The following is a 25,382-nucleotide window of genomic DNA, read 5'->3' on the forward strand; positions in this document are numbered from 1 at the left end:
ACTCCCCATTCATTCCTATGGGGCTTTTGGCCCATAGGAATGAATGGCGAGTTATTCCTTATTTGCTATTAGCAATTTGCTAATCGCAAATAAGGAATCAGTAGGAATCGCATTTTATTATGCGATTCCTACATGATTACCGTTTTGCGAGTCCTTAATAGCGAATCGCTATGATTCGCTATTAGGGGCTCGCAAAACGGCCCCTTCATGAATAAGGCTGTATGTGATCAAAAGTCTCTGCGTCCTCTAGAGTGCGAAATTGTATCTAGACTAGTCTCCTTGTTTTGGAAATACAAAGTCCTTCTTTTTGGTACAGCGTGAGGTCAGGATTATTCGCTAAGTTTTAGGTTGAAATTGTAGGTTAGAGTATGTCTGTAAAGCTATCCCTAAATCCTTTAAAAGACTGCACTCAGCTTCACATCAAGTTGTGTGACTTTGCACCACTGTAAAATCTTGATATATCTGTGCCTGAAAGAGGGGGTGTGAGGACAGTTAAGGGTGCAGGTGGTGTGCATGTGTGAATGAAGATAAACTACATGGTTAGTGAGTTAATGTGCAACTGTGGGAAGAGACGTGTCTTGCATTTATCACTCCTTGCTGTGTTTCAGTGATAAACTGCTGAGTGTTTCATCCTTGCCTTGAATGAATGCATCATATTTCTCTGTTTCACCTGTTCGTTTGCAGCTTCCCCATTCCCTTGTTGATTTATTCCCCGTGCTTAAGCATTTATTTGGCGTTTGACTTGGCAAGAAATGTTTGGCTATGTGTCATATGTGAAACTGTGTACATTGGTGGTTGTTGGAATATCTAAATGACTTTTTGCTGAGTGTTGTGGAATGTTCTCAGAAGCCATTTCCTCTGCCTTCAAGTTGCATCAGCATGCTGGGGGCGCGGCAGGTGAAGACTTTTTGTAGGCATGGGAGATAGTTGCAGGGGAGTGGTCGTTCTGTAGTAGGACATCCCTCTTATGGTTACATTGCAGGCTCTTTAAAAGAAGCGTGTCTGTGCACAGAGTCATGCACTGTGCAGAGGGATCCTTCGAGCATAGACTGAAGAACCTGTGCCTGGTGTGACCTCTTCAGACACCAGGTAAGGGACAAGCAACGTGCATGAGTCCAAACCAGCGCCCCTGCTGCAGGTTCTAACCCAGACCAGTACCTGAGGCAATGGACTGGCCATGACCAAGTTAACAAAGCAAAAAGGGGACAGACCGGTCTTTTATCTTGTCAGTTATTTACTGCCCATTCTATTGTTCATGATAAACATTTAATTTAAAAATAGAGAAAGTGTTTTAGTTGTGCTCATCTTAGTGGAGCCCGGTAGCAAATCTATAACAACTACACTTAATTTTGTAAAGCTATTACAACTTTCGTAAAGCTATTAAAACTCTTCTTTTCCCTATGCTATTGGCCTTTCAGTATTTTCCTATCCTCTGCTACATTTAGGGCCGGGATGCCCCTTTGCTGTGGCAGCTGTGCGCTCTACAAAACCAATAACATAACATAACATACAAATAGGACTTTGATCAAATCAAATCAAATCAAAAACAGCTTTATTCGACTTTGATTGTAAAAATCATAAAAGCACAAATAGAAGATCAATTAAAAAGAAATTTTTCATCATTATCAGATAAAATGCATTAGTTCATTGAGATCCTGTGTCTATTATATTTTTTTAAAACAATCATCCTGATTCATCAAGCCGAAATCGGCTCGCAAAGGGCCAGATTCTGAGAATCTGGCCCTTTGCGAGCGCTATTTTTGCATTTGGGATTCATCATCCCAAATGCAAATATCGGTAATAGCGATTTCGCTATTTTGCGAGGAATTGCATTTAAGGAATCTCTATTTGAGATTCCTTAAATGCAATTCATCATCCTTTTAAAAATTGCGAATTCGCAATTTCGGCCCGCTATGTACCGCAAGGTCAAACCTCGTGGTAAATAGCGAAAACTTTTGCTTTTAAAAGCATTTTTCTAAGTTGCATGTTGCACACACACATGTCCTTTGGACATGAGTGTGCGCAACACCTGTTTCAATTTGCATTTAAGAGGTGCTACAGGGTGTCCTTTGGACACCCCTGGCACCCTTTAAATCGCTATCTTATTTGCAATTAGCTAATTGCTAATCGCAAATAAGGAATACTCCCCATTCATTCCTATGGGCCTTTTGGCCCATAGGAATGAATGGGGAGTTATTCCTTATTTGTGATTAGCAATTTGCTAATCGCAAATAAGGAATGTGTAGGAATCGCAATTCTTTTTGCAATTCCTACATGAATCCCGTTTTGCGAGTCTGTAATAGCGATTCCTTATGAATCGCTATTATAGACTCGCAAAACGGGTCTTTGATGAATCAGGCTGAATGACACTAAGTACATGATCAGTTCATCTTCCAACATTTGTAGTCTCAGAAAAGCCAATCTGCATTGTCTCAAACCCCACTTTCTCAGCATAGGTATTAAAAATCTCTTCCTCTGCAAGGTATAGAATTTACAAAACAATATACAATGTAACGTGGATTGTACAGAAACATCGTCACAAGGACACAAAATCAGATTTTTAGACCAGGAATTTACCTCAGGAAACGTAACCAGTCTAAAAAAGCCCCCGCCCCCTAAATCGTGTAAGTAACATACGAGAGTAACAACTTTGTGTCTGGATCAAGTATGGCTGAATTCCCTGTCCGTGGAGAATCACTTGATTTTCCATGACTGAGGTCTTGCTTTTCTCTGCCAGCCAGCGTTTGTTCTCTAAGAAGTGAAGACACATTTCTTTCAACTTCTTCCTTGAGACAGTCGCTAAACAACTCGGGGAATCAAAATATTCTGGGTGTCCGATATCATTTTGAAATTTCTTTACGTACATAATCCAGTGGATTCTTGCAACCCCATGAAGGTTGAGACAGTCCATGATTATGTTTCTGTTAAGACCTGTCTCATCAGTAGACCATACTTTGTGCCATAATAAAATGAGATTAACTTTAATAAGGTCTGAGATGTAATACAGACCTAGTTCTTTATGGCATACATAAGTAGAGGTAGACCCTGGAGCGGCTAGTAAGTAACAGAGTAATGCGTTCTCACAGAGCTGTATGTTGTGAGTTTCCGTTATCCCCCATATTCCTGCGCCATATGTTACTGTGGACACAAATTTAGATTTATATATGTCCACTAGCACTGGCACGGGTCGACCCCCTAACTTATTATCAAAATTTTGCACAGCTCCAATGGCACGCGAGAAAGCCAATTTTCTTGCCTGGGCCGCCGAAGACCAGGTCCCCTTTTTATCAAAATGAATACCCAAATACGAAAATGTATTGGTTGTGTCTATTTTTGTATTCGAGAGAAAGATTTTACATGTAGGGGTTCTCTTTGTGGTGCAGCACATGGTAAATGTCTTGCTAATATTTGTTTTTAGGCCCCTGGCATTCATATACTCGGAAAAGTTAGTGAGCGATCTTTGAAGGCCAACTTGGGTCCGTGCCATAATTACTGCATCATCTGCATTTAATAAAATGGGGACTGGTGTATTCCTAACTTGGGGATAATCCTGCTTGTCTTGAGTAAGATGGTAAGCCACACTGTTTATGTATAAGTTAAATAAAAATGGTGCGAGTATGCAACCCTGTCTGACTCCTTTTTTTATGGGCAATTTATTGGTGCACTCGTCGTGGTTCCCAAACCGTACTCTAGCCCCAGATTTGGGTCTATACCTAATTGTAGTAATATCGTCCATAATTTATCTTGATTCAAACAGTCAAAGGCCATACTCAGGTCGACAAATGTTAAAAATAATTTTTTAGTTTTTTAGCCACTACATATAATCAACGCCAGGTTCAGGCCTTGCTCTGTGGTACCGAATCCTGACCTAAAACCGTATTGGAACTTTGAGAGTATACCTTTGTCTTCCGCTCAGAGTTGTAACTTATTAAGTATTACCCTCCCAGCAACCTTCATTAATGAATCCAATAGAGAAATTGGGAGAGAACATTTTGGTTCGTTACAATCGCCTTTCTTAATAATTGGGACAGCGATGGCCTCTTGCCATGTAAGAAAAAACCCATGTTTATTACATCTGTTTAAAACATTAGTTAAAAGTGGGGCCCATAACTCGGTGTTGGATTTATATATATCTACCGGGACCCCGTCCGGTCCTGGGGCTTTCCCAGCAGCACTATCAATAATGGCAATTTGGACTTCTAGCAATGAAAATTCAATTTTAGCAAAGTAAAGGGAAAAGGGGTTTAAGCACAATTGCACCTATCCTATATATTGCCCAGTTTTTTTGTATGGTGCCACGGATCGGAGATTCTTTTCCCTAGATCTCCCAAAACAAGAAACTTGTTCTAGCAAACAATTTTTCAACAAATGATCCAGCACACATGTCAAAGTATTAGAAATCTATACAATAATGGTAATTGCACATAGATCAGAAAAGCTAAAGAACTTCAGTAGCAGAGTCTTCTGATTTTTTTTTGAAGTATAATCTTTATTTATTTCTTCAATCCTGTAGCCAACGCGTTTCGTCCTCCACGGACTTCTTCAGGGCGATTGGGGTGAACTCTTCTTAATGCCGATTAAATAGCTGTAATTCTAACAGGAAAAGTAACTGGAAAGTGTATTTACAATTATTCGTTTATTTGGTGAAAAAACATTGAAATTCCATCGGTTAAGAAGAAGAAGAATTACCATTATTGTATAGATTTCTAATACTTTGACATGTGTGCTGGATCATTTGTTGAAAAACTCAATGTTTATTGTAAATAATCCATGAGCCACAATTTCCTCTCCTCCAGTTTGATCTGTACTCGCCTTCTCAGTTAGATCGTCTGCCTGATAAAGCTCAGTGAAGTAGTTTACCCATTTATCCTCAGTAATTGCCACTTCCATTGTATTGGTTTTATTATCTACAACAAAAAGGGGCATTTAGCGCCTTCCAGAACCCTATGTTATCTTTATTAAGGCAGGCTTGATGTAAAGCCTGCCAAGCCTCCTGCTTTAATTGTCTCTTACGATGTTTGACTGCATATTGATATGCAGTTCAGGTGTGTCTTACTTCAGCCACGTTTCTTGGTTCGCTTTTAAGCGCCATCATCAAATCTGCGTGGGCCTTACTTCAATCTGAGTCAAACCATCCCTGCGTCTTGGCTTTGCCCTCTTTCAGAGGTCCTGTGAGAAGATTGCGTATTTCCTCTGAAATTCTGAGGAAAGCCTCTGTAACTGGGATGTAGTCACCATTCTCAGTGAGACATATTTCAAATTCTTGCTGTTTGTTTTTAATGAGGGTTTCAAAGAAGGCCACAGGCTCTACTTTGTTCCACTTTATTGCATATCCATTCTTCTTTGCTAGGCTTAATTTATAGCTGTATACATTTTCTATTAAATCTGTTACCTTTCTTTTACTCGCCGCAAAAGTGAGGGTTAGGCTATTTAGATAATGATCACTCATTGCCAGCTCACATGTTTTGTAGGTGAGAACATGGCAAGAATGACGGTTTGATATTAGTGCAAAATCTATGACCGATTTGCATCCCCACCCAATAAATGTAGGCTCAAAAGGAACCGGGGGAGATCATAGGTCATTTACGAAGCCCAGGTCCAACTGGAAAATCAGATCATTAAAATAGTTGCCCAGAGTTGTGTGAGAAAAGTGTGCACTAGAATCATCTCTGCCTGTACCCAGACCACTGATACCCAAATGGCTATGTGGCCATAAAAAGCAATTTAAATTGCCCACCCATAAATCACATCTATCATCGGGATGTATCTCTTCAGTATTTTTCAGAGTTTGGGATATATCTTCTAAAACCTTATTTGTTTCCACTTTTGGGATATTATCATTAAAATGTATCAAAACAATGTTTTGATTACCTCCATCAGTCATCTGCAAAATCTGATAGTTATCAGAATCAATATTTGATTTTATTATTGTCTCATTCATAAGATTTGAAACATAGATACAAAGCCCTCGTTTATTTCTTCCCTTCGTCATCTGTATTGTTGGAGTAAGGTAGGTATGGTAGCCACTGATATGAATGGCCTCCCGTGCCCAACACTCCTGCAAGCAAATAACTGAAAAGTCTTGCATAAAAACTAGACAACCCGGATCCCTTATCCTAATTGACAACCCAGCAATGTTCCAAGACATCAATTTAAAACTATTATCCTGCTCTATATTCTTTGTCTTTAAGCTGTCGATTTTTTGTGAGGGAAAAACTCCTGCAAGAACTACATCTTCGTTTTGACAAGCTAAAGGATACAGGCTATAGTCTATAACGAGTTGGTTGTTTACCGTAAATTCTTCCCTTGCTGTTATTTTTGGAGTTAAATGTGGATTCAAGGAAGTGTCACACTTATTCTGTGTTTGGTGGTTATTTTCTATAACAGCATCAGGCTGATTCACTTTGTCCGTATTGCCGTCAGGCTCTGGGCAGAGTGGATTTTATACCCAGCCGTGGCTACATTAAAAAATCTCCTTTCACAGTATTGTCTCTAAAACTTCTTTTACCCTCACCATTTGCCCGGAGTTCTTGGGGGTAGCAATTGTTGGGGTGAGTCAGTCGACCATGTTAAGTGTACTATATCTGTTACTGGTAGGGAAACCCTGTTCCAAACCGTAGCCCACACACTCAGGTCTATTTCTATGATAAATTACACTACAGCTCTCTTCCATAGTTCGGCCCTTTGAAGCATAGTTTGTTCTATATAATTGAGGACTATAGAAGTAGGTGAGATCAAATGGCTGGATTCTTGTTTTCAACAAAAGAGGCCACCCACCACAAATATGTTGTCCGGCTTGCATATCCTTAACATTTACAATGATACAATCCCCCAATATATTTTTTCTACTGTTACCCACCCAGTTGACTCTGCGTACAAATAGGATCTTACTATGGATATAATGAGGTAGGGGTCTATTGGCATTAAGCCAATGTATAGTTTTATTTTTCAATTCTGCAAACGATTCCCGATTACCTTTTTCTTGTTCAGGGACCCCTGTCAGAACTACAACATAAGGGACAGATTCCGGTGGCAAATCTATATTTGGTAACAAGGGCCCTTGGTCATCATTTACACTAATTTCATTCTACCCTTCCCTTTAGCAATACCCCCATCTACCGTATGATTTGTTACACTATTTTTCTTAGGTATGTCCATTTTTCCCTGTACGCTTATGGACTTTGATCATTTACAAGCCTAAGCTAACTCAAACTATTCAGAAGTGACAATGAAAATAATGAATTACTACCTGGCTCACTGGTTAGAGCAGGCAGACCCTGAAGCAGAGGTCAGACCCAGGACCAGGGTTCAATTCCCGACGCGGCAGGGTCTTGAGCTCAAATGTCCACGGACTCGATAATTCTCGCTTCGGTGCCTGACCTAATCATGGGTTCACAACTCTGGGCATTAAGCTTGCTTAATTTCCACAACGGCCCCCCGTGGCGGGATGCCTGGCTTTCACCTTGGGGGTGCCCTGTAGGGGCTATCTCACAGGGAAAAGCCAGGACGGGTTCCCAAGGCAAGCGCTTAGAGACCCCTGGGTGATAAGCGCTATATAAATCCAACATACAATACAATACAATACCTGTGCTCTTTTCTCCCATATGCACGGATTTAGAGGAGTGGAAATATGCACTTGAACGCACTTGAATGCACCACCAAGAACACTATTTTTTCATGTTTCTACTAAACAGGAAGATTTCCCCTACTCTACCTGTTCTGGGGGTATTTTCATATGTGCATTTATGTTGAGAAACAGAAGTTGGACTAACTATGGATTGTGAGAGAGTGAATGTTAGGGTCTGGGTCTGAACACGTAAATATCTGTGCATGTTAGTAGAATTTGTATAGCAGGGACCTAGCGAGGCATCAACACAGAGATGTTCATGCTGATATGCAAAGATAGAAAGAGTGATTAATAGAGTGTACTGTTACTGCATCATGATGTAGTCTTCTTGTATGGAGATGGCTATCTGTGGGGTTGGGTGCAGGGTTTGGCTGTACCCTCCCAATGAATTGCGTTTGACCTCACACATCACATCAGTCATTGCATGTGCTAAGAAATCATTGACAGCATTACTTATTAACCCACTACCCCCCAACTAGCATCCAACAAAGGGGTGTCAGGAGAGAGGACACACCCTCCTGTCACACCCTCCTGTGCCCAACCATCATCCAAGAGAGACTAGTCCTTTCCCACCCACTATTATGCATACTCATGATACTGTGGAGGAGGGCTAATATAGAGATTAGATTGTTATGCACATCTGACATTCTGGGGAAAGCTGTCAGCAAAGAGGCCACTTCCCCACACATTCCAATCTGCACACCCGTTATAAAATCCAGAGGTTTCATCAAAGAGGCCAGTCCCTCTACATGCCCTGATATGCACACCTCTTGTCTGAGAGAGAGGTCTGAAAGGAAAGGAATGTTTAATTTAGAATTGAAAGGATTTGATTGACCTAGAGAGGGTCACGCTTAAAACAGTGTTGCAGGAAATCCATTTGTAAATTATTCTGTACACACTGTATGTCGAAACTTGCTGTAATTGATTATTAATTTGCAAGCGACAGTTGGCTCCAAAATTCTTTTTGCCTGTAAAAAACTTTCCTCTTGATTCACTTACTTTTCTTACCCTATGGTCTTTCCAATTCTTGGGATAGGTACAGGATTGTGCCCTATCTAAATGTTTGTATGTGACCCTCTCTAGGTCAATCAAATCCTTTTAATTCTAAATTAAACATTCCTCGCCCGGCTGGGCCTGGAAACTGGACTATAGTACTGATTGTGGTCTATAAGTTTATTTGTTTGTTTATTGAATTCCCTGAGGACCCTTGTTCTCTTTAATAGCAGATTACCCATGGTCCAAAGGTATCTTTTGGGTTCCCTTGTTTACATAAAAAATATGAAAGGAAAGGCCAGCTCCTCTTAACTGACTACTATGCACAGCTGTCATCTGAGACAGAGGTCTCAAGAAGAAGCCAGTCACTCCCCATGTACTAATATGATTATATTCATAATCTGGAAGAGTGCCAGTCCTATGGACACCCGTCATCTGAGGGGGATATCTGAAAGAAGGGGCCAATCCAACCTCACATTCGTAATGCTAAAGAGAGGTCTGAGGAGAGAGGGTAATCCCTTCTCACAGCCTACAATACACTTCTTTCCTGCAGAGGCAGGTCTCAGAGTAGGGGTCAGTCCCTGCACACACCATACTGTGCACTTCCGTCATCCAAGAGAGAGGTGTCAGCATGTGGAGGGTTGGCTGCCGTGCATTTGAGCATTTGAAACAGGGGAGGCAGTTATGCATAACAATTATAACCTGGGCTGCTATGGGAATTTTACTAGGGCCTATAATCCAGCCCATTATCGCTGCTTTATCAGCAGTTTCCTGCAGATAAAAGCGGCGATAATGCATCGCCTTTTGTTGATAATATGCCCCTTCATTTCTATCATAGTATGTAAAACTTTCCTTTTTTTGTGTAGCAGTTGTACTCTCTACGCATGAGCAGACTCGTTTCGAAACCCACGTTTTTTTCTTTTTCTTCAAGTTCAACAAGCAAACGTTTCTTTATTTCAGGTAGTAAATTTGTTGCTTTCTTTTCCCGGGTCGTGTATGTCATCCGCTGCTGTACTTTTGTAATATATTAATAATCATATTTTTTCTATATTAATTTGAAATGAAATGAAATGAAATTTGATTTGTAGAGCGCATGGCTGCCCGAAAGCGTCCCAGCGCTTGCTTAGGGAACCCGTCCTGGTATTCCCCTGCGAGATAACCCATTACTGGGCTTCCCCAAGGTGAAAGCCAGGCATCCCACTGCGAGGGGCCGTTGTAGAGATTAAGCAAGCTATTGCCCAGAGTTACAGAGTGGGACTCCATGATTGGAATAGGCACCGATGCGAGAATTGTCAGGTCCGGGGAAATTTGAGCCCAAGACCCGCCGAGGCGGGGAATTGAACCCTGGTCCGGGCCAGACCTTTGCATCAGGGTCTGCCGCTCCAACCACTTGAGCCACACTTCTCCACATAGGTAGTGTTGAGGCGCAAAACGTTGATTACGTACTCCATCCACAGCCATTTTAGTAGTTTTTCACCGTTATTTTTATTATATCTTTTACCTAGAACTCAGTAGTTCTCTCTCTCCCCGTACACATCGCTGGGAACGCCACCTTTCTAGGGCAGTAATATGTAAAAGGACCTTCCAGCTCCGGGTACCTGCATTGTCTAGGGTTTTTCATTAATGTTGGGAGGGTGGGTTTGATAATACGTCCATGTTAATTCCCGTAGAAGCCTATGTTCTGGTGTTAACATGGGCTTCTATGGGAAATAACAAGGCCATATTATCAAGCTCAATATCAACGTTTTATCAGCAGTTTCCTTCCAATAAAACGGCGATAACTTTAACACCGGTCCTTGATAATATGCACCTAAGTTTACTGGTCAAAAAAAAGAGCAATGGGCCATATTATCAACAAAAGGCGATACATTATCGGAGCTTTTATTGGCAGTACACTGCCGATAAAGCGGCGATAATGGACTTGATAATATGCCCTTGTGAATAACCATAGCAGCCCAGGTTAACATCAGAACCTGGGCTGCTATGGTAATTTACAAGGGCCTTTTATCAAGCCCATTATCGCCACTTTATCGGCAGTTTCCAACCGATAAAAGCGGCGATAATGTATCCCCTTATGTTGTTGATAATATGCCCCTTCATTCCGTGCCCTGCATCGCATTTTGCGAAATAGGGCGTGCTACAAAATTCGGCGCATATTATCAAGGACCGGTGTTAAAATTATTGCCGTTTTATCGTATTCGTAGCGAATGCTGAGAATGATTAGCAGTAGAAACTATGGTGCGATCACTCTCTCACTGTCAAATCAGAGCACAGGGCGCGCTATGAGAATAATTAGAAGTGGTCACTTATTGGAGATCCGATTCAGCTGTGTGGCTTATTGTGCGATGTTAGCAGGCATCGCTTACATGTTTACAGTAACTGAGCGTGTGGTTTGCTATAAAAAAGTTGTGTTCACTCCTCTGTATGGGAAGCTGGATGTTTCCATCTGGCCGTCCTTGAAACCAAATGAGCCGTATAAGAGCGCTATTGTCTCAAAAAGAGGTCGCTCTTACATCTGCTAGAGAAACATTTGTCCTTCATGTTGCAAACACCCGCACAGAAGTGTATGCCCCGGAATTTTAGGGAGTTCATTTAGACTATCTTTAACGCGTCCTCAAGTAGGGGGTAAGCTTACTTTTTTAAATTTATAAGCATTGGCCTTGTGACTTCTGTAGAAACTATATTTGGTGTCTTGTCGTGTTTTTCCATTCAATTCTTTTCCTCTGTTTTTTTCAGTAAATTTGCAAGGTTTTTTAAATGCTAATTCCTAACTATAACATGTGTGAAACCTATGTTTTTTCAGTGAATTTCTAAGGTTTTTTAAATGCTAATTCCTAACTATAACGTCTGTGAAACCTATGGTTTTTTCAGTGAATATATATATATATATATATATATATATATATATATATATATATATATATATATATATATATATATATATATATATATTACCTACTGGCGGTCGCCAGTAGGTATATATAGTTAGGATTTTTTCTCTATGGGATTTTTGAAAATTCTATGTCTAATAACTTTGGCGTTTGTGGACGGAATTGGCTGACATTTTCAGGAAAATGGAACATTTTGTTTCTGAGCAGCCCCTGACAATTTGGGGGGGTTTCATCAAGGGGGGGCCGAGAAAAGAGGGGGGTCCCAAAACGCGTTTTTCCCATGTTAATTTCCATAGGGCGGTTGGCCTCACTTTAAGTTCGATCCGCTGAATGGATTTGCACGAAACTTGGCAAAATTGTAGGGACTGTTAGCCCGATGTGCCTTTGCTAGGTCTCAATATATGTGCTCCAGTGGATTTTGAGTAATTTAGGTTCAAAAAAAGATATATATCTGGGCGGAGCCTAACCACACATCTGATCTGATTGGCTGTCAGCACTTCATCCAAGAAGTGTTGGCAGCCATCTTGGGACCAATATACATGATAGCACCTCATTAAAAAGCATTGTAGTTAATAGAGGGTTTTAGGACTTTAGTTACATTATAAATCATTTGTTGATGGTACCATACTCGTTTTAGGAATTGTGGTGGGTTCTAAGGTGATTTTACCATGTGAAAAAACCTTCTGCTGTGATATCATGAATATTCTTTGAAAGAAAACTAATATCTCATGATTTTCCCACAGTGGTTTGGAAGGGGATCTATAAGCTAAACTGAAAGCATATTTTCTGTAAATTCACATTATCTTTCTCAGTCATGTGAAAATGAAGTCTGACATTCTCAGTAAAACATGTACATCCAACAAGGACAGAGACTGTCAGTTGATTCCTTTGTGTTCTACTGCAGCCTCCTAGAGTGTTCTAAAGAACAACTAGAGCGCTAACAGTCCTACTTATTACAAAGGTATGGCACACCTGAAGCCATCTTGATTGGAATAAAGTGGTAACTCTTAAAACATTTAATTTAAAAAGAAACAACATGAGGGGGTATATTTTGCCATAGAAAGTATGATTAGTGCTGCAGAATGAAAAATTAGGGCACATTTTGAGTGACTTCTCAAATCCTTTTCTATTTCATTAAAACATTCTGACATGCAGTCTCCCAAAATGGCCACCAGAGACAAAAGAGCCCAAATGTAGCCCAAATATCACCCAGATGTAGCCCAAGTATAGCCCAATGACAGAATGTCCCAGAGTGTTCTAAAGAACAACTAGAGCGCTAACAGTCCTACTTATTACAAAGGTATGGCACACCTGAAGCCATCTTGATTGGAATAAAGTGGTAACTCTTAAAACATTTAATTTAAAAAGGAACAAAATGAGGGGGTATATTTTGCCATATGAATTATGATTAGTGCTGCAGAAAGAAAAATTAGGGCACATTTTGAGTGACTTCTCAAACCCTCTTCAATTTCATTAAAAAATTCTGACATACAGTCTCCCAAGATGGCCACCAGAGACAAAAGAGCCTAAATGCCATAGAAAGTATGATTAGTGCTTCAGAAAGAAAAATTAGGGATCATTTTGAGTGACTTCTCAAATCCTCTTCTATTTCATTAAAAAAATTCTGACATGCAGACTGAAACATGCACTTTGAATACCAGCAGCAGACGTCCCTGGTGAGCAGTAGCTTTACTACAGTGATCTAATGTGCAACTAGAGTGCTAACATTCAGAATTTATGGCAAATGTGTGACACATCTGAATGCCTTCTTGATGGAACCAAAGTAAACAAGCATTGAAAATGCAATAGATCTCGCCCTCGTTTAAGTTAAAGCCATTCTGTTTGTAATGAGGTGGCTTTTTAGCTTTGCTTTTATTAGTGTTTTTTCAACTTTCATGTAAATAACATGCATCTGTATGCATATAAGTATATGTATGCATGCATTTATGTTTGTATTTATATAGATATACAGATGATATATGTTTATATATGTATGTATATATATATATTCACTGAAAAAACCATAGGCTATAGACCATATATAGTTAGGAATTAGCATTTACAAAACCTTGAAAATTCACTGAAAAAACCATAGGTTATAGACCATATATAGTTAGGAATTAGCATTTACAAAACCTTGAAAATTCACTGAAAAAACCATAGGTTATAGACCATATATAGTTAGGAATTCGCATTTACAAAACCTTATTTTACTCACACAAAACCATTGAAATTCCATATATAGTTAGTTGCACTAACTATATATCGCGCACCCGCAATCCACTGCTGATGATGTCACATATTACATCATTCATGACATGGTCAGTGACATCACTGATGACATCACTGATGACATCTCAAATGACATCACTGATGACATCTCAAATGACATCACTGATGACATCACTGATGACATCTCATTTGACATTACTGATCACATCACTGATGATATCATTCATGTGATAATACGATGAACCTCTTCAGACTCTAATATAACCTTAGATACAATCAGTGTAAACAGACACTCACAAACTGTCACTCATCCATGGAGTTACTCACACACCTAGTCAGTCATGCAAAGAATCAATCACACCTTCATTTCCTCAACTATACAGTTATACAAACTTTACTTATTCGAACATATACTAACACATATTTACTCTCTTATACAATCCCTGATACAAGTTCACAATGATCCATACAGCCACTCACACATTCACTGGCTCTTATGCACAGTTATTTATGTATGTCAACTCTCACATGTACTGTGTTTTACATATGTACTTACTTTGACATGTAGCACTGAGATATCCATTCACTCACCAATACACTCATGCACACAGTCAACCGCCCATACAGCTGTTTCCACATGCACTTTTGAAACCATACATCTAGTGAATCAACTGCTCACACATCTATGCACAGAGTCATACACCTCCCAGCCACCCACACACACACTCAGTCTCCCATACAAATACTTGGGCAACCAATCAATAACCCATATAGTTACTCATATAGCTACTTATCAACACATGCAACAGTTTACAGAACAACAGACATAATGATGCACAAATTAAGACAGTTTAGTCACTAACCCATGCACTCAGTGAGACACATTTAATCACTCACTCATACAGTCAGTCATGCACCTACTAAATCCTTCATCCAGACACTTATACATCCACTCATTCTTCAATATGTAAGACATATTTTAACTTTACAGAAACATACAGTCACTGGATGTTGTCATCAGTGATGTCATCAGTGATGTCATTTGAGATGTCATCAGTGATGTCATCAGTGATGTCACTGACCATGTCATGAATGATATAATATGTGACATCATCAGCAGTGGATTGCGGGTGCGCGATATATAGTTAGTGCAACTAACTATATATGGAATTTCAATGGTTTTGTGTGAGTAAAATAAGGTTTTGTAAATGCGAATTCCTAACTATATATGGTCTATAACCTATGGTTTTTTCAGTGAATATATGAAATTTGTTGAGCTTAATTGTTAATATATGAGATGATGATTTAATCAATGCCTTGCCCACTGGGGCTCTATTCAAGAAGTAATGTATGAATTAGTAATGGCTAAATTAAGTTAAAGGGCAATGCGATAATTATTTGTGTTTACTCTGCTGAAAAAACGGAAGTATTTTTACTATGTTTATTAAGTGGAACCCTGCACCTTTAAATGTGTGTACTGCACTTTATTGAACCACCTTTGACAAAGCAGTGAGGTAACTGCGAAACGCGTCGGGTCTACCCGAAGCCAAAAATAAAGAGACCGTTTATTACTTGTGGCCATGGCTCCAGTGGATTCATTCATTTATCCTTAATCTGGATTACGTTTGTATTTGTGGGAGTGGCATTCCCAGCCGTGTTGCCCGCCGTGAACTGTGGCTTGTCTTCCTGCCAAAACTACGTTGGATTTGAAACTGACTACAAGCCCGCCCCCGTGTGCTGCTACTTTGGAGAAACGATAACAAGGTGAAATACCATGGACATCAGCCTCTGCGAGTGGGTGAAGACGAACCGGAGGGATCGTCGAGATCGCGGTTGTGGAGCAGGAATGTGCTGGTAGTAACCCGAGCCTCCAAGCAAGCACTGTGTCAACAACTTGTAACGGGGAAACGGAAAATATAGGTGGCGTGTAAATTAAAATTTAACGCGCTGTCAAGAAAAGCGGCAAAACAAACAGTAGCGTATTTAGTGCTAACGCTAACATAATGGCTTCGGAGAGAAGCAGTAAGCGGAGGGAGGCAGCAACAAAGCTGTTTACACGACCTATGGATACAGACAATATTGGTGCAACTACAAGCAATGTGACGGGTGCCATTGATGAGAAACGCAAACTTTGGGATGTGCTGTGGAAGGCACTAAAGAGAGAGCAAGCTAAGGGTTGGGAAGTAATAGCCCTTCAACAGTATGTGGATGTCAGACGTGTACCACGTGGGCTACGGATATACACGATTCCGACTTTTCAGAACCCAGACCCTGATTTAATTGCGGAATGGATGCAAAATAATGAGCAGTGTTCTACCAACATGCTGAAAATGCTTATAAAATATGCAGAGAAAGAATGCATTAAACTAAATGAAGAGATTGATGAAGTAACCGATAAACTAAAGAACTTATATACCGCAGAGGAATTTGATGCAGAAATGAGCAAAATCGCTAAAAAACTTTCGAAGATTGAAGAAGAGATTAAATTAAAAAAACTGTCAAAATTTGAACGAGATGAGGCTGATTACAAAAATGGACAGATCCTAACATTCAGCAAAAAATTCGATGTTCTGAGAAAAAACACGCAACAGCCAAGCAAACAAGTGTCATCATCTCCTCCTAATGCCGAAGACATGCCTGCACTAGAAGGGAGCAGTAATTCAGTGGCAGGAAACGCTTTAGGAGACTCAGCCTCCAATGTGACATCCGCACCAGAGGGAGTAAAAGAAAGATTTTTAAAAGAAGTCACGCTAATGACAAAAGGCAGAGCACAGAATCTCCAAGTCAACAGCGAAAGCCCTGTAAGAGGACGTGGTCGAGGCGGCAGAGGAGGAAGAGGGAAAAATTATGCTACAAACAGCACAGGAGGAACCCCAGTGGGAATGGTGACCAGGGGAAGAGAGGCGCAAAAGAAATGATGAGTCAAACTGTGGTAAATCTCTCTAATTATTTATTGACTGATGATGAACTGAGTGTGCTTGCGAAAGGACTGTCGTTTTGCCCATCCTCGAAATTTAATTATACAGAGACTAGAATTGACTTGTTCAACTTTACGAGAAAACTGAAGTTAAAAAAATGGTTTGCTATTCATAAAAACAAGCAACCAAATCAATCCCACCAAATTCCCATTAATTTGAATGTATCAGATTTGGAAACACTTCATGTAATACATGAATTGGGGAATGTTGAAAATTTCATTGATGACCCCTTTTTGAACCTCATAAATACAGACATTGACATTGGGCTGAGTGGGGGAACCAATTTTAAACCAAAATCCACGTTTATTCCCCAAATCAGTAATGATGCGATTAATTGTTTTGAGAGAGGTGTAATTGATGAGTTTAAAAAAATTGAGAAAAATGGTTGTAAGAACAGGCAAAATTTGTCGAAAAATCAAAGACAAGCAATCAAAACACTACAAGATCGCAGAGATATAGTGATTAAAAAGGCGGACAAGGGTGGTAACGTGGTTGTCTGGCCTTTACAAATGTATTTGGATGAAGGCCTGAAACAACTGTCAGACTGTACTAAGTATGAGGTGGTGACTAGGATTGAATATGACAAATGTATTGATGAAGTGTCCCAAAAACTGGTGAACTGGAGGGATATGGGTATCTTGGAGCAGAATGAGTATTTGTTTCTACAATGTAAAGATGCGAAAATTCCAATCCTATATCTCCTGCCCAAAATCCATAAACATGCCACTATACCACCAGGGAGACCTATAGTATCTTCCAGGGGTAGTGCACTGGAGAATGTGTCAAAATACGTGGATTACTTTCTCCAACCATTTGTACAGGGACTCCCAGCATATGTTAAGGATTCTGGAGACTTCCTGAAAATGATCAATGGTATTAAGTGGAAAGAGAGTTATCTTCTCATGAGTTTAGACGTGTGCAGTCTCTACACCAGCATCCCGCAGGCAGCTGGTGTAGATGCCTGTAAATACTTTCTAAGAGAACGGTCAATTTCTTTTTTTCTGCACACAGACATGATATTGGAAATGATCACATTATGTCTGAAGAACAACTTCTTCTTTTTCAATAAAGTTTTGTACAAACAAACCCAGGGGACGGCAATGGGAACCTGCTTTGCCCCCAGCTTTGCAGGTCTTTACCTCGGCTGGTGGGAGGAGCAGGTTGCCCGGAAAATCGACCAGTATCAAGATCATGTCGTCCTCTGGGTAAGGTACATCGACGATGTATTCTGCATCTGGGATGGTGATCAACAACAGGCAGAAGCATTTGTAAATATACTAAACCAGAATGAATGTAACCTACAGTTCACATGTGAAATGAGTAAAGAAAAAATTGAATTCCTTGATTTGGAACTGAATATTGTTGGTGATGTGATCTGCAGTAAACTTTATCGGAAAAAGACAGCCGGTAATAGTTTATTACTAGCTCAGAGCTGTCATCCAAGAAACCTCATTAACAGTATTCCCTATGGGGAACTGCTGCGTGCAAAACGCAACTGCAGCCTGTCTGAGGATTTTGAATTGGAACAGCAAGTGATGGTTTCGAGGTTTAAAGAGAGGGGATACAGCTGCTCGACTATCCAGACAGCAGTCGACAAGGTTGGCCTAGTGAAGAGAGAGGACTTACTTAACCCCAAAGAGAAAGAGACAGCTGTAAACAAACAGACAAGATTCATTACCACGTACCATAACCAGGCATGGGAGGTACGTAGGAGTCTAAAAAAGTTCTGGGAGGTTCTGAGAACTGATGAAGATCTGAAAGAAGACTTGTCAGTGGAGCCATCGATAACTTTTAGACGTAACAAATCTCTGAAGGATATACTCATGACAAGTGAGATCAAAGAGACTAAAAAGAAAAATCCAGTCCAAGGTTTCTTTACCTGTTCAAAATGCAAAGCCTGCCACTACAGCAATAACTGTAAAGCAGTGAAACTGAATAAAGATGTAGCAACATTTCAAATAATAAAACACCTATCCTGTGACACAGAATTTGCCATATATGCCTTAAGATGCCCATGTGATCTGTATTATATAGGCAGTACGATCAAAAAAGCTAAATTGCGCATCTTAGAACATCTGCGGGCAATTAGCAAGAATGATAAACAGTACCCAGTTGCTCGCCACTTTTCTGTAAACCACAACCAAAACCCAAGTCTGCTTAAATTCTGTGTGCTTGACACAATACCCCTGAGAGAGAGAGGGGGGAACCGCACACTAGAATTAAGAAAATTGGAATCAAAGCTAATTATAAAATATAACACCGAGATTCCTTATGGTTTAAATATGGACAATGAAATTTCTATACACCTAAGGTGAATCATGTCCTGTACCCTATTCTCCGCTTACTGTATATCTTTGTTTAATTTTAAGTCTTTAGTTATATTTGTTGGACACTAAGGGTTCTCACTAGTTTTTAAAGCCAGCTTTTCCGTTTGTTTTCTCTGCAGATAGAAGATGTAACTTCCAAAGATGCTTTGCCCAGAAGAGGGGAATATTGCTCACTTGAGCTACATCACAATGAAATTTGTTGAGCTTAATTGTTAATATATGAGATGATGATTTAATCAATGCCTTGCCCACTGGGGCTCTATTCAAGAAGTAATGTATGAATTAGTAATGGCTAAATTAAGTTAAAGGGCAATGCGATAATTATTTGTGTTTACTCTGCTGAAAAAACGGAAGTATTTTTACTATGTTTATTAAGTGGAACCCTGCACCTTTAAATGTGTGTACTGCACTTTATTGAACCACCTTTGACAAAGCAGTGAGGTAACTGCGAAACGCGTCGGGTCTACCCGAAGCCAAAAATAAAGAGACCGTTTATTACTTGTGGCCATGGCTCCAGTGGATTCATTCATTTATCCTTAATCTGGATTACGTTTGTATTTGTGGGAGTGGCATTCCCAGCCGTGTTGCCCGCCGTGAACTGTGGCTTGTCTTCCTGCCAAAACTACGTTGGATATATATATATATATATATATATATATATATATATATATATATATATATATATATATATATATATATATATATATATATATATATATATATATATATATATATATATATGTGTGTATATGTTTGCATACGTATAATTTCCCACTAAGAATCTACTGCTTGAATCTTTAACTTAAGTTACAAAAATATGTTCTGACTGTTTTTCAGGAGCTGGGATTCCGCCACCTGAGTGAAACAAAGCAAAGGCATGGGTTCCACACATCTCTGTTCCTTTCTTCTTACTGTCATCACAGGTTAGTGACTTCACATGTGAGATGTCACACAAATGTGCACAGGTAACTATAAATGCTCACCAGAGGGATTAAAAACCAGGTAACTAACCATGCTCGATGGACACGCGAAATGAACAGTCCAACCCTATAAATCATAGACCATTGCAAAGCCCACTCATTCTACCTATCTGTATTCTTGTGTAGCCACTTTAAACTGCAATCACACATTTGTTTATGGTAAAATGATTTATTTAATAAATGAAAAAGACTTTGGTTGAATATAGGGATCTGAGAAATAGTCAGTGGAAAATAAACTGGTTAGTTTTACAAAAAACCTATGGGGCTTATTTATGAGAGGGTTGTGTAATATTTGCACCATGCAACATGGGACATGTGTGACGTAAAACTCTGAGTCAGATTTACAGAACCACTCAAGCCACTTTACATGGCTCTGAGTGGCTTCACAAATTCGGAGTAATGCACCACAGTGCAAATTGCTTGTTGTGTTACTTTGCCCTAGGAAGGAATTCTATGGTCTTTGACTGGACGTTCTCATGCAACTCCCATGTATGTTGATACATCCCCATATTTACAAGAACTGGTAAACCTGGGGATGCACCAAAGTCTTACACCTCCCCAGTGGAGGCATAACAAGGAGAAACATCTCTAATTCCCCTAATTTCTACCTCTTTCTGTGTGCTGAATTCTGCAGCACACTTGAAAAAAGGAATCTGCCTCCCAGGATTGCTTTTGGACAGGAAGGTATCCTTTCCAGCATGAAAATAATCCTGTATACAACAGTGTCACCCGTATACCATGGTGTGAGTGTGCCTGCAGTAGAGCTAATCTGGCAAAAGGGTGCAATGGGAAAAAGAGGTATGCACATTATGGCCTTAAATACGGCACGTTCGTGCCATTTTCCTGTCATACAGTGCAGTGATGCTCGGTGATATGCTGCACTGTGTCAAGTGCTCATAAATGAGCCCCTATATTCAGAGATATCTTCTTTTGCTTTAACAAGTGTTAAACCTGAAACCTTGTTCTGGTATATTACTTTGTAATTTATATAACATATTCCCTGGGATGGCATTTCCCTTGAGTATAATTGTACAAAGTGTTGATTTACATAATCTAGCCTGATGCACAAAAACATATATATATTTTTTTCTCTTGACTATTATCCTCCCCTCCCTCTCTTTCGAGTATGGTGGTGATCTGGTCTAATATCTAATCTGGGAGGATAGTAACTCTAGCCCTTTTCAGACAATCCAGCACACTGAACAACAACATGGTAACAGTGCCTTTAACCTCATAAGTGCTGCGCCCAGTCCAACGGCCGACGGCACCACTACCTCCGTAGTGCTGCCGTCGGCCGTTGGACATTCCAACTGCACCTGCGCAATGGAACGTTCAGCACTGGAGCTGGACGTTCCATAGCTGCTAAGGTGTTAAGAAGACAATGAAAGCGCTCTTATAATATAGTCCACTCAGCACAAAAGTGGGCATGAGACCGATGTGACACCCCCTTTACATAAACTGTATTCTGGGTCTTCTGTCAGCGTCCACTGGAGCTGCTCTAATACAGGTGACGTCCCACTCTTTTGCCATCTTGACTGGGTACATGTTAATGTGAATCTATACATTTGCAGGTCCTTCATTTGCACCTCTCTTACTGTTTGTTATCCATTTCATCTACATTCTTATTTTTCTAAGTCTGCAGACTGTTGAGAGGTGAATTGCAAAGTGCTTTCTAAGCACCATGTTTGGCCTTCATGCTAATCCTTGCTCCCTTATCAAGTTTCCATTGCTGTACCTGCAAGGGGAGGGGGCTCTTCTTCTCCTCGTGACCAACCCTTTCACAGCACAAGCCAACTTCCTCTAAAAATAGGGCTCAAAATTAACAATAATGGGAACAGGCTATAAAACACTGCAGGACTCTGTGAGTGAGTGCCTTCTGGGCTCTTGCATGCCACTGGGGCAAATAGACTAGGGCCCGCTTCAGATGCTTTAGGCGCCCTTTCGTTTGAAGACCACTGTACTGTACGTTGATCTTCAGGCATTTTGCTTCAACGTACTTCTTTACATGCTCTATCATAGATTATTTCAAGTGCTTGGTTGTTTTCAATGGTGTGGTGGGCATTATATCGAACATCAAAATAAAAAGATAAATGTTTCAAAGACTCCCAGTTTCCTACTACCCATGCATCAACATCTTAACAGGCACAGCCGATACAAACACTGTCCACAATCATGACACAGGTATAACAGGCAGAGCACACTTCCTCAACCCATTCCTGCTCTTGCTTCCTTGAGCCCACCAGTTTTGGAAATTCTCCTGCCCCATTTTCCACCTTGAAAGTTCACTTAGTCTTGTATTTGACCTCTATCAATACCCAGAATGGGGGTGTGCCTGCTAGAAGTCTTTGAATGCCTGGAAACCCATGATCATATGTGTGCTCTGTCGTGTTTAGTGCGTGGCCCATTTTAGCGTTCCCTTTTAGCCTAACTATGCAGGACACAAGCCTTATTCGTTTTGCACACATTCTTATATGTACACGTTTGACTTTGTGCCATATTTTATTTTCACACAGAACCACCGGCTGTTGAATTTGCTTTCTGTTCTTTCCTGGGATTCAGTCTGAACACAGCCGACAAAGGTCAAACACCAATGTCCTTTATTGGCATGTTGTGGACAGGCACTAACACCTAGGCACAACACAGATATGCAACTGTTTCTAGGAACGTGTAGGCCTTGCCATATGGGTATGCACAGTAATGTAAAAGCCACATGGAGAGTGATTTGTTCTGAGATAGGATCAAGGTTGTATCTGAGATGTAGAAAGTTCATCTGTGTATGCTAAGGTACAGGGACTGCTACTAATCCCAGAGATCTTGGCTGATTAATCAGTTTGCTTCTGTAGAAGTGGTGGAGTTAGGCTAATCTGTCTTATAATATGACAGGGCTTTTTATAATATATGGGTCACTGACTATGTTGATGGCATTATTCATAGGCAGTTGTTTTCTTATAGTGGCACATATACTGCCTTCTAAAGCACAATAGTTTAAATAAACATTTCAGTCTTCCGTCATTTTTTATTGAGTATGAATACGAGTGTCCAAGTGAAAGGGGGTGTCCTGTCACTGCGATCCCCGCGAATGTCGGGAGTGTGGTGTTCTGCAGTGTCTATCCACTTTTCCCTCTGGATTTGAGTAGGAGGGCAAGTAAAACAGCATAGCTAGTTGGACTCGTGGTCATGGTACTGAGGTGCTATGGTGACTCAGTCCCTATCTACTAAAGTTCTATGGTTGTAAGCATAGCTCTGTTCCTTTGGGCAGCCTAATTAGTCCTTTAACAAGTACACTGCCCAGTCAGGTGAACATTCTTATTTTCATGACTCAAAGCATTAGTAACTCCATTCATGAGTTCTGAAGCATTTTTTATGAAATGCTATCATTAATGTGCCACTTCGGTACCTAACTCTTGTCAAGAACAGCTGCAACCAAAGGTCGAACTCTAGGATCAGGAGTGGGAGGAACATACTTTTTTCCATGGGTAGAGCATGTATCTTTCATACAAATGATGTGGAATATTTGGGTTATGCCTTGTATTCACTTGCATTATGATTGAATGGGATGCTTCATGTGAAAAAGCCATGCAAGATCGGAATTGTTGTCAAACATCGCAGTAAACAATGTTGCTGCGCTGCATTGCGTTAAGTTGAGAGATTCGAATTGCGGCTGCTAGACATGCCTCATTTTAGGTGATTTCCCTAAAAGTTTTACTGTCTTGTCTCCTGTTTTTTGCAGATTCTCTCCTTTTGGCCTCAGGACTTTGGCACTTTCCCACTGTAATGCAGTGGGAAAGTACACACGCCCGTCTTACACCCACTTGGAAGGTGTGCTTACCTGATTGGTTTAGCTTCTGTAAAAAGGTATAGCACACCCCCTGAGCAGGTTCTGCGCAGGCTGCTAGCAGGTCCCAGCACTGATTGTGCCACCCACAAGAATAGGCTTTCAAGCATGCTACATGCTAGCAAGTGCAGATCCGTGGGTGCACAGTTGCATTTAGGCTCAGGGGGGCCTTTCTAACTCATTAGCCGTTAGAGAGTGGGCCTCCTACTACCACTGGAGCACCTCTAGTGGAAGCTCTGAGGGGTGCAGCAAGTGGTAGGCTCAAGACAGAGCAGGTACACATGTGTGTTCAATGCCTCCTAAGTAGGGAAATCACATGTAGGTTTCCCCTACCTAGGAGGTCATGTGTTCCCATGGGGCACTGTCAGGGTTTTGCTGATGCTCCTTTAGTGTCCTTAGGGGTCTGGGCTCTTGTCCTCTGTAGTTGCAGTGTGAAAGGGTGTGCGCCTTTCCCTCACATGTTAGGAAATTGTGTTGACATGGTGTTTTTAAAGATGTGTCAGGCCTGTGTGTGTGTGTGTGAGTGTACTTGTATCTATGGTGTATTTAAACATGTGTCAAGCTTGCCATTGCAGGCCTGTGTGTGCACCATAGGATGTATGCTCTTTTTACAAGCCACTGCCCAAACCTGAAAGGACCTTTCACTATCACTAGAACACCCCTGAGGTAAGTCTTAAGGGTTAAAGTGAGTGCTATGGGAAAGGAAGGACAGGTAATCATTTGTGATATATGCCCAGATAGTGAAGAACACTCATGTTTGTTGTCCCTCTAACTATACGGTTTGCTCTTCCCATAAATTACCATTGAGGAATAGGTGAAATTTCCTCAGTCTGCAATAAAGATTTTCAATCGAGTAGCCTCATAATGTTTCCTATAATTGGATTTACAATGACAAACCCTCTTGTATGATAAAGGTGGATTTGTCGTTGATAGTTTAGAAATGCCCCTTCAAGGAAGAGGGGTGAGGCTCCTAAATCATCCCACGATGCATGTTTCAAGGAAAGGGAGGGCCTGGCCTGGCAGTTCGTGCTGGGGTGTTCCCATGGGGAACTGGGTCAAGACTTATTTGCATATGGCTGGGTTTAAAGTGAAAAGCCGTGGGGGCAAACAATTATGGATTTAGGCTCAGATCTCGGTACTGGGGTATGTGTTTTACATTTTTATTTTCTTTCTTTATTTTTAAAGTTTTGTATAGTACGAACATGACCCTAGCGGGTATCAGAACACTTTACATTTCATTAGATGGATACATGAGAAAGTTGAAGAGGTAATATACATACATTTGGTTGACGAGGTAAGCTGGAGTGGATAATAGAACATAGTGTGCTATCAATAAAATATGGATATTTAAGAGGTTGGTCGCAATAGGCGACCCATTAGGAATCAGCCATCACAGGGATGGTGGCTGCTAGGTTCAACAGACCACTTATCTGTGATTACTTTTAATACAGATTTTTTTTAAATGCAGCCCCTTTTTCCTAAATGGAAACAGGATTTGTTTAAAACAGAAGAGTAGGCA

At 40.5% G+C, this 25,382-nt stretch overlaps 1 protein-coding gene across 1 annotated transcript in view; it reads left to right on the forward strand.

Moving 5' to 3' along the window:
* Positions 1 to 968: 968 nt before the first annotated feature.
* The window catches only part of LOC147726102 (uncharacterized), a 28,538-nt gene continuing 4,124 nt past the window's right edge, over positions 969 to 25,382 (forward strand). The window contains exons 1-2 of the mRNA XM_086962879.1: positions 969 to 1,089; positions 19,886 to 19,971. Of these exons, the coding sequence (XP_086819005.1) occupies positions 19,926 to 19,971 (46 nt within the window). The 5' untranslated portion in view covers positions 969 to 1,089; positions 19,886 to 19,925. The remainder of the gene's footprint in view (positions 1,090 to 19,885; positions 19,972 to 25,382) is intronic.

The sequence above is a fragment of the Lissotriton vulgaris genome, chromosome 3_1 (genome assembly GCF_964263255.1).
Source record: "Lissotriton vulgaris chromosome 3_1, aLisVul1.2, whole genome shotgun sequence".
Taxonomy (NCBI): Eukaryota; Metazoa; Chordata; class Amphibia; order Caudata; family Salamandridae; genus Lissotriton; species Lissotriton vulgaris.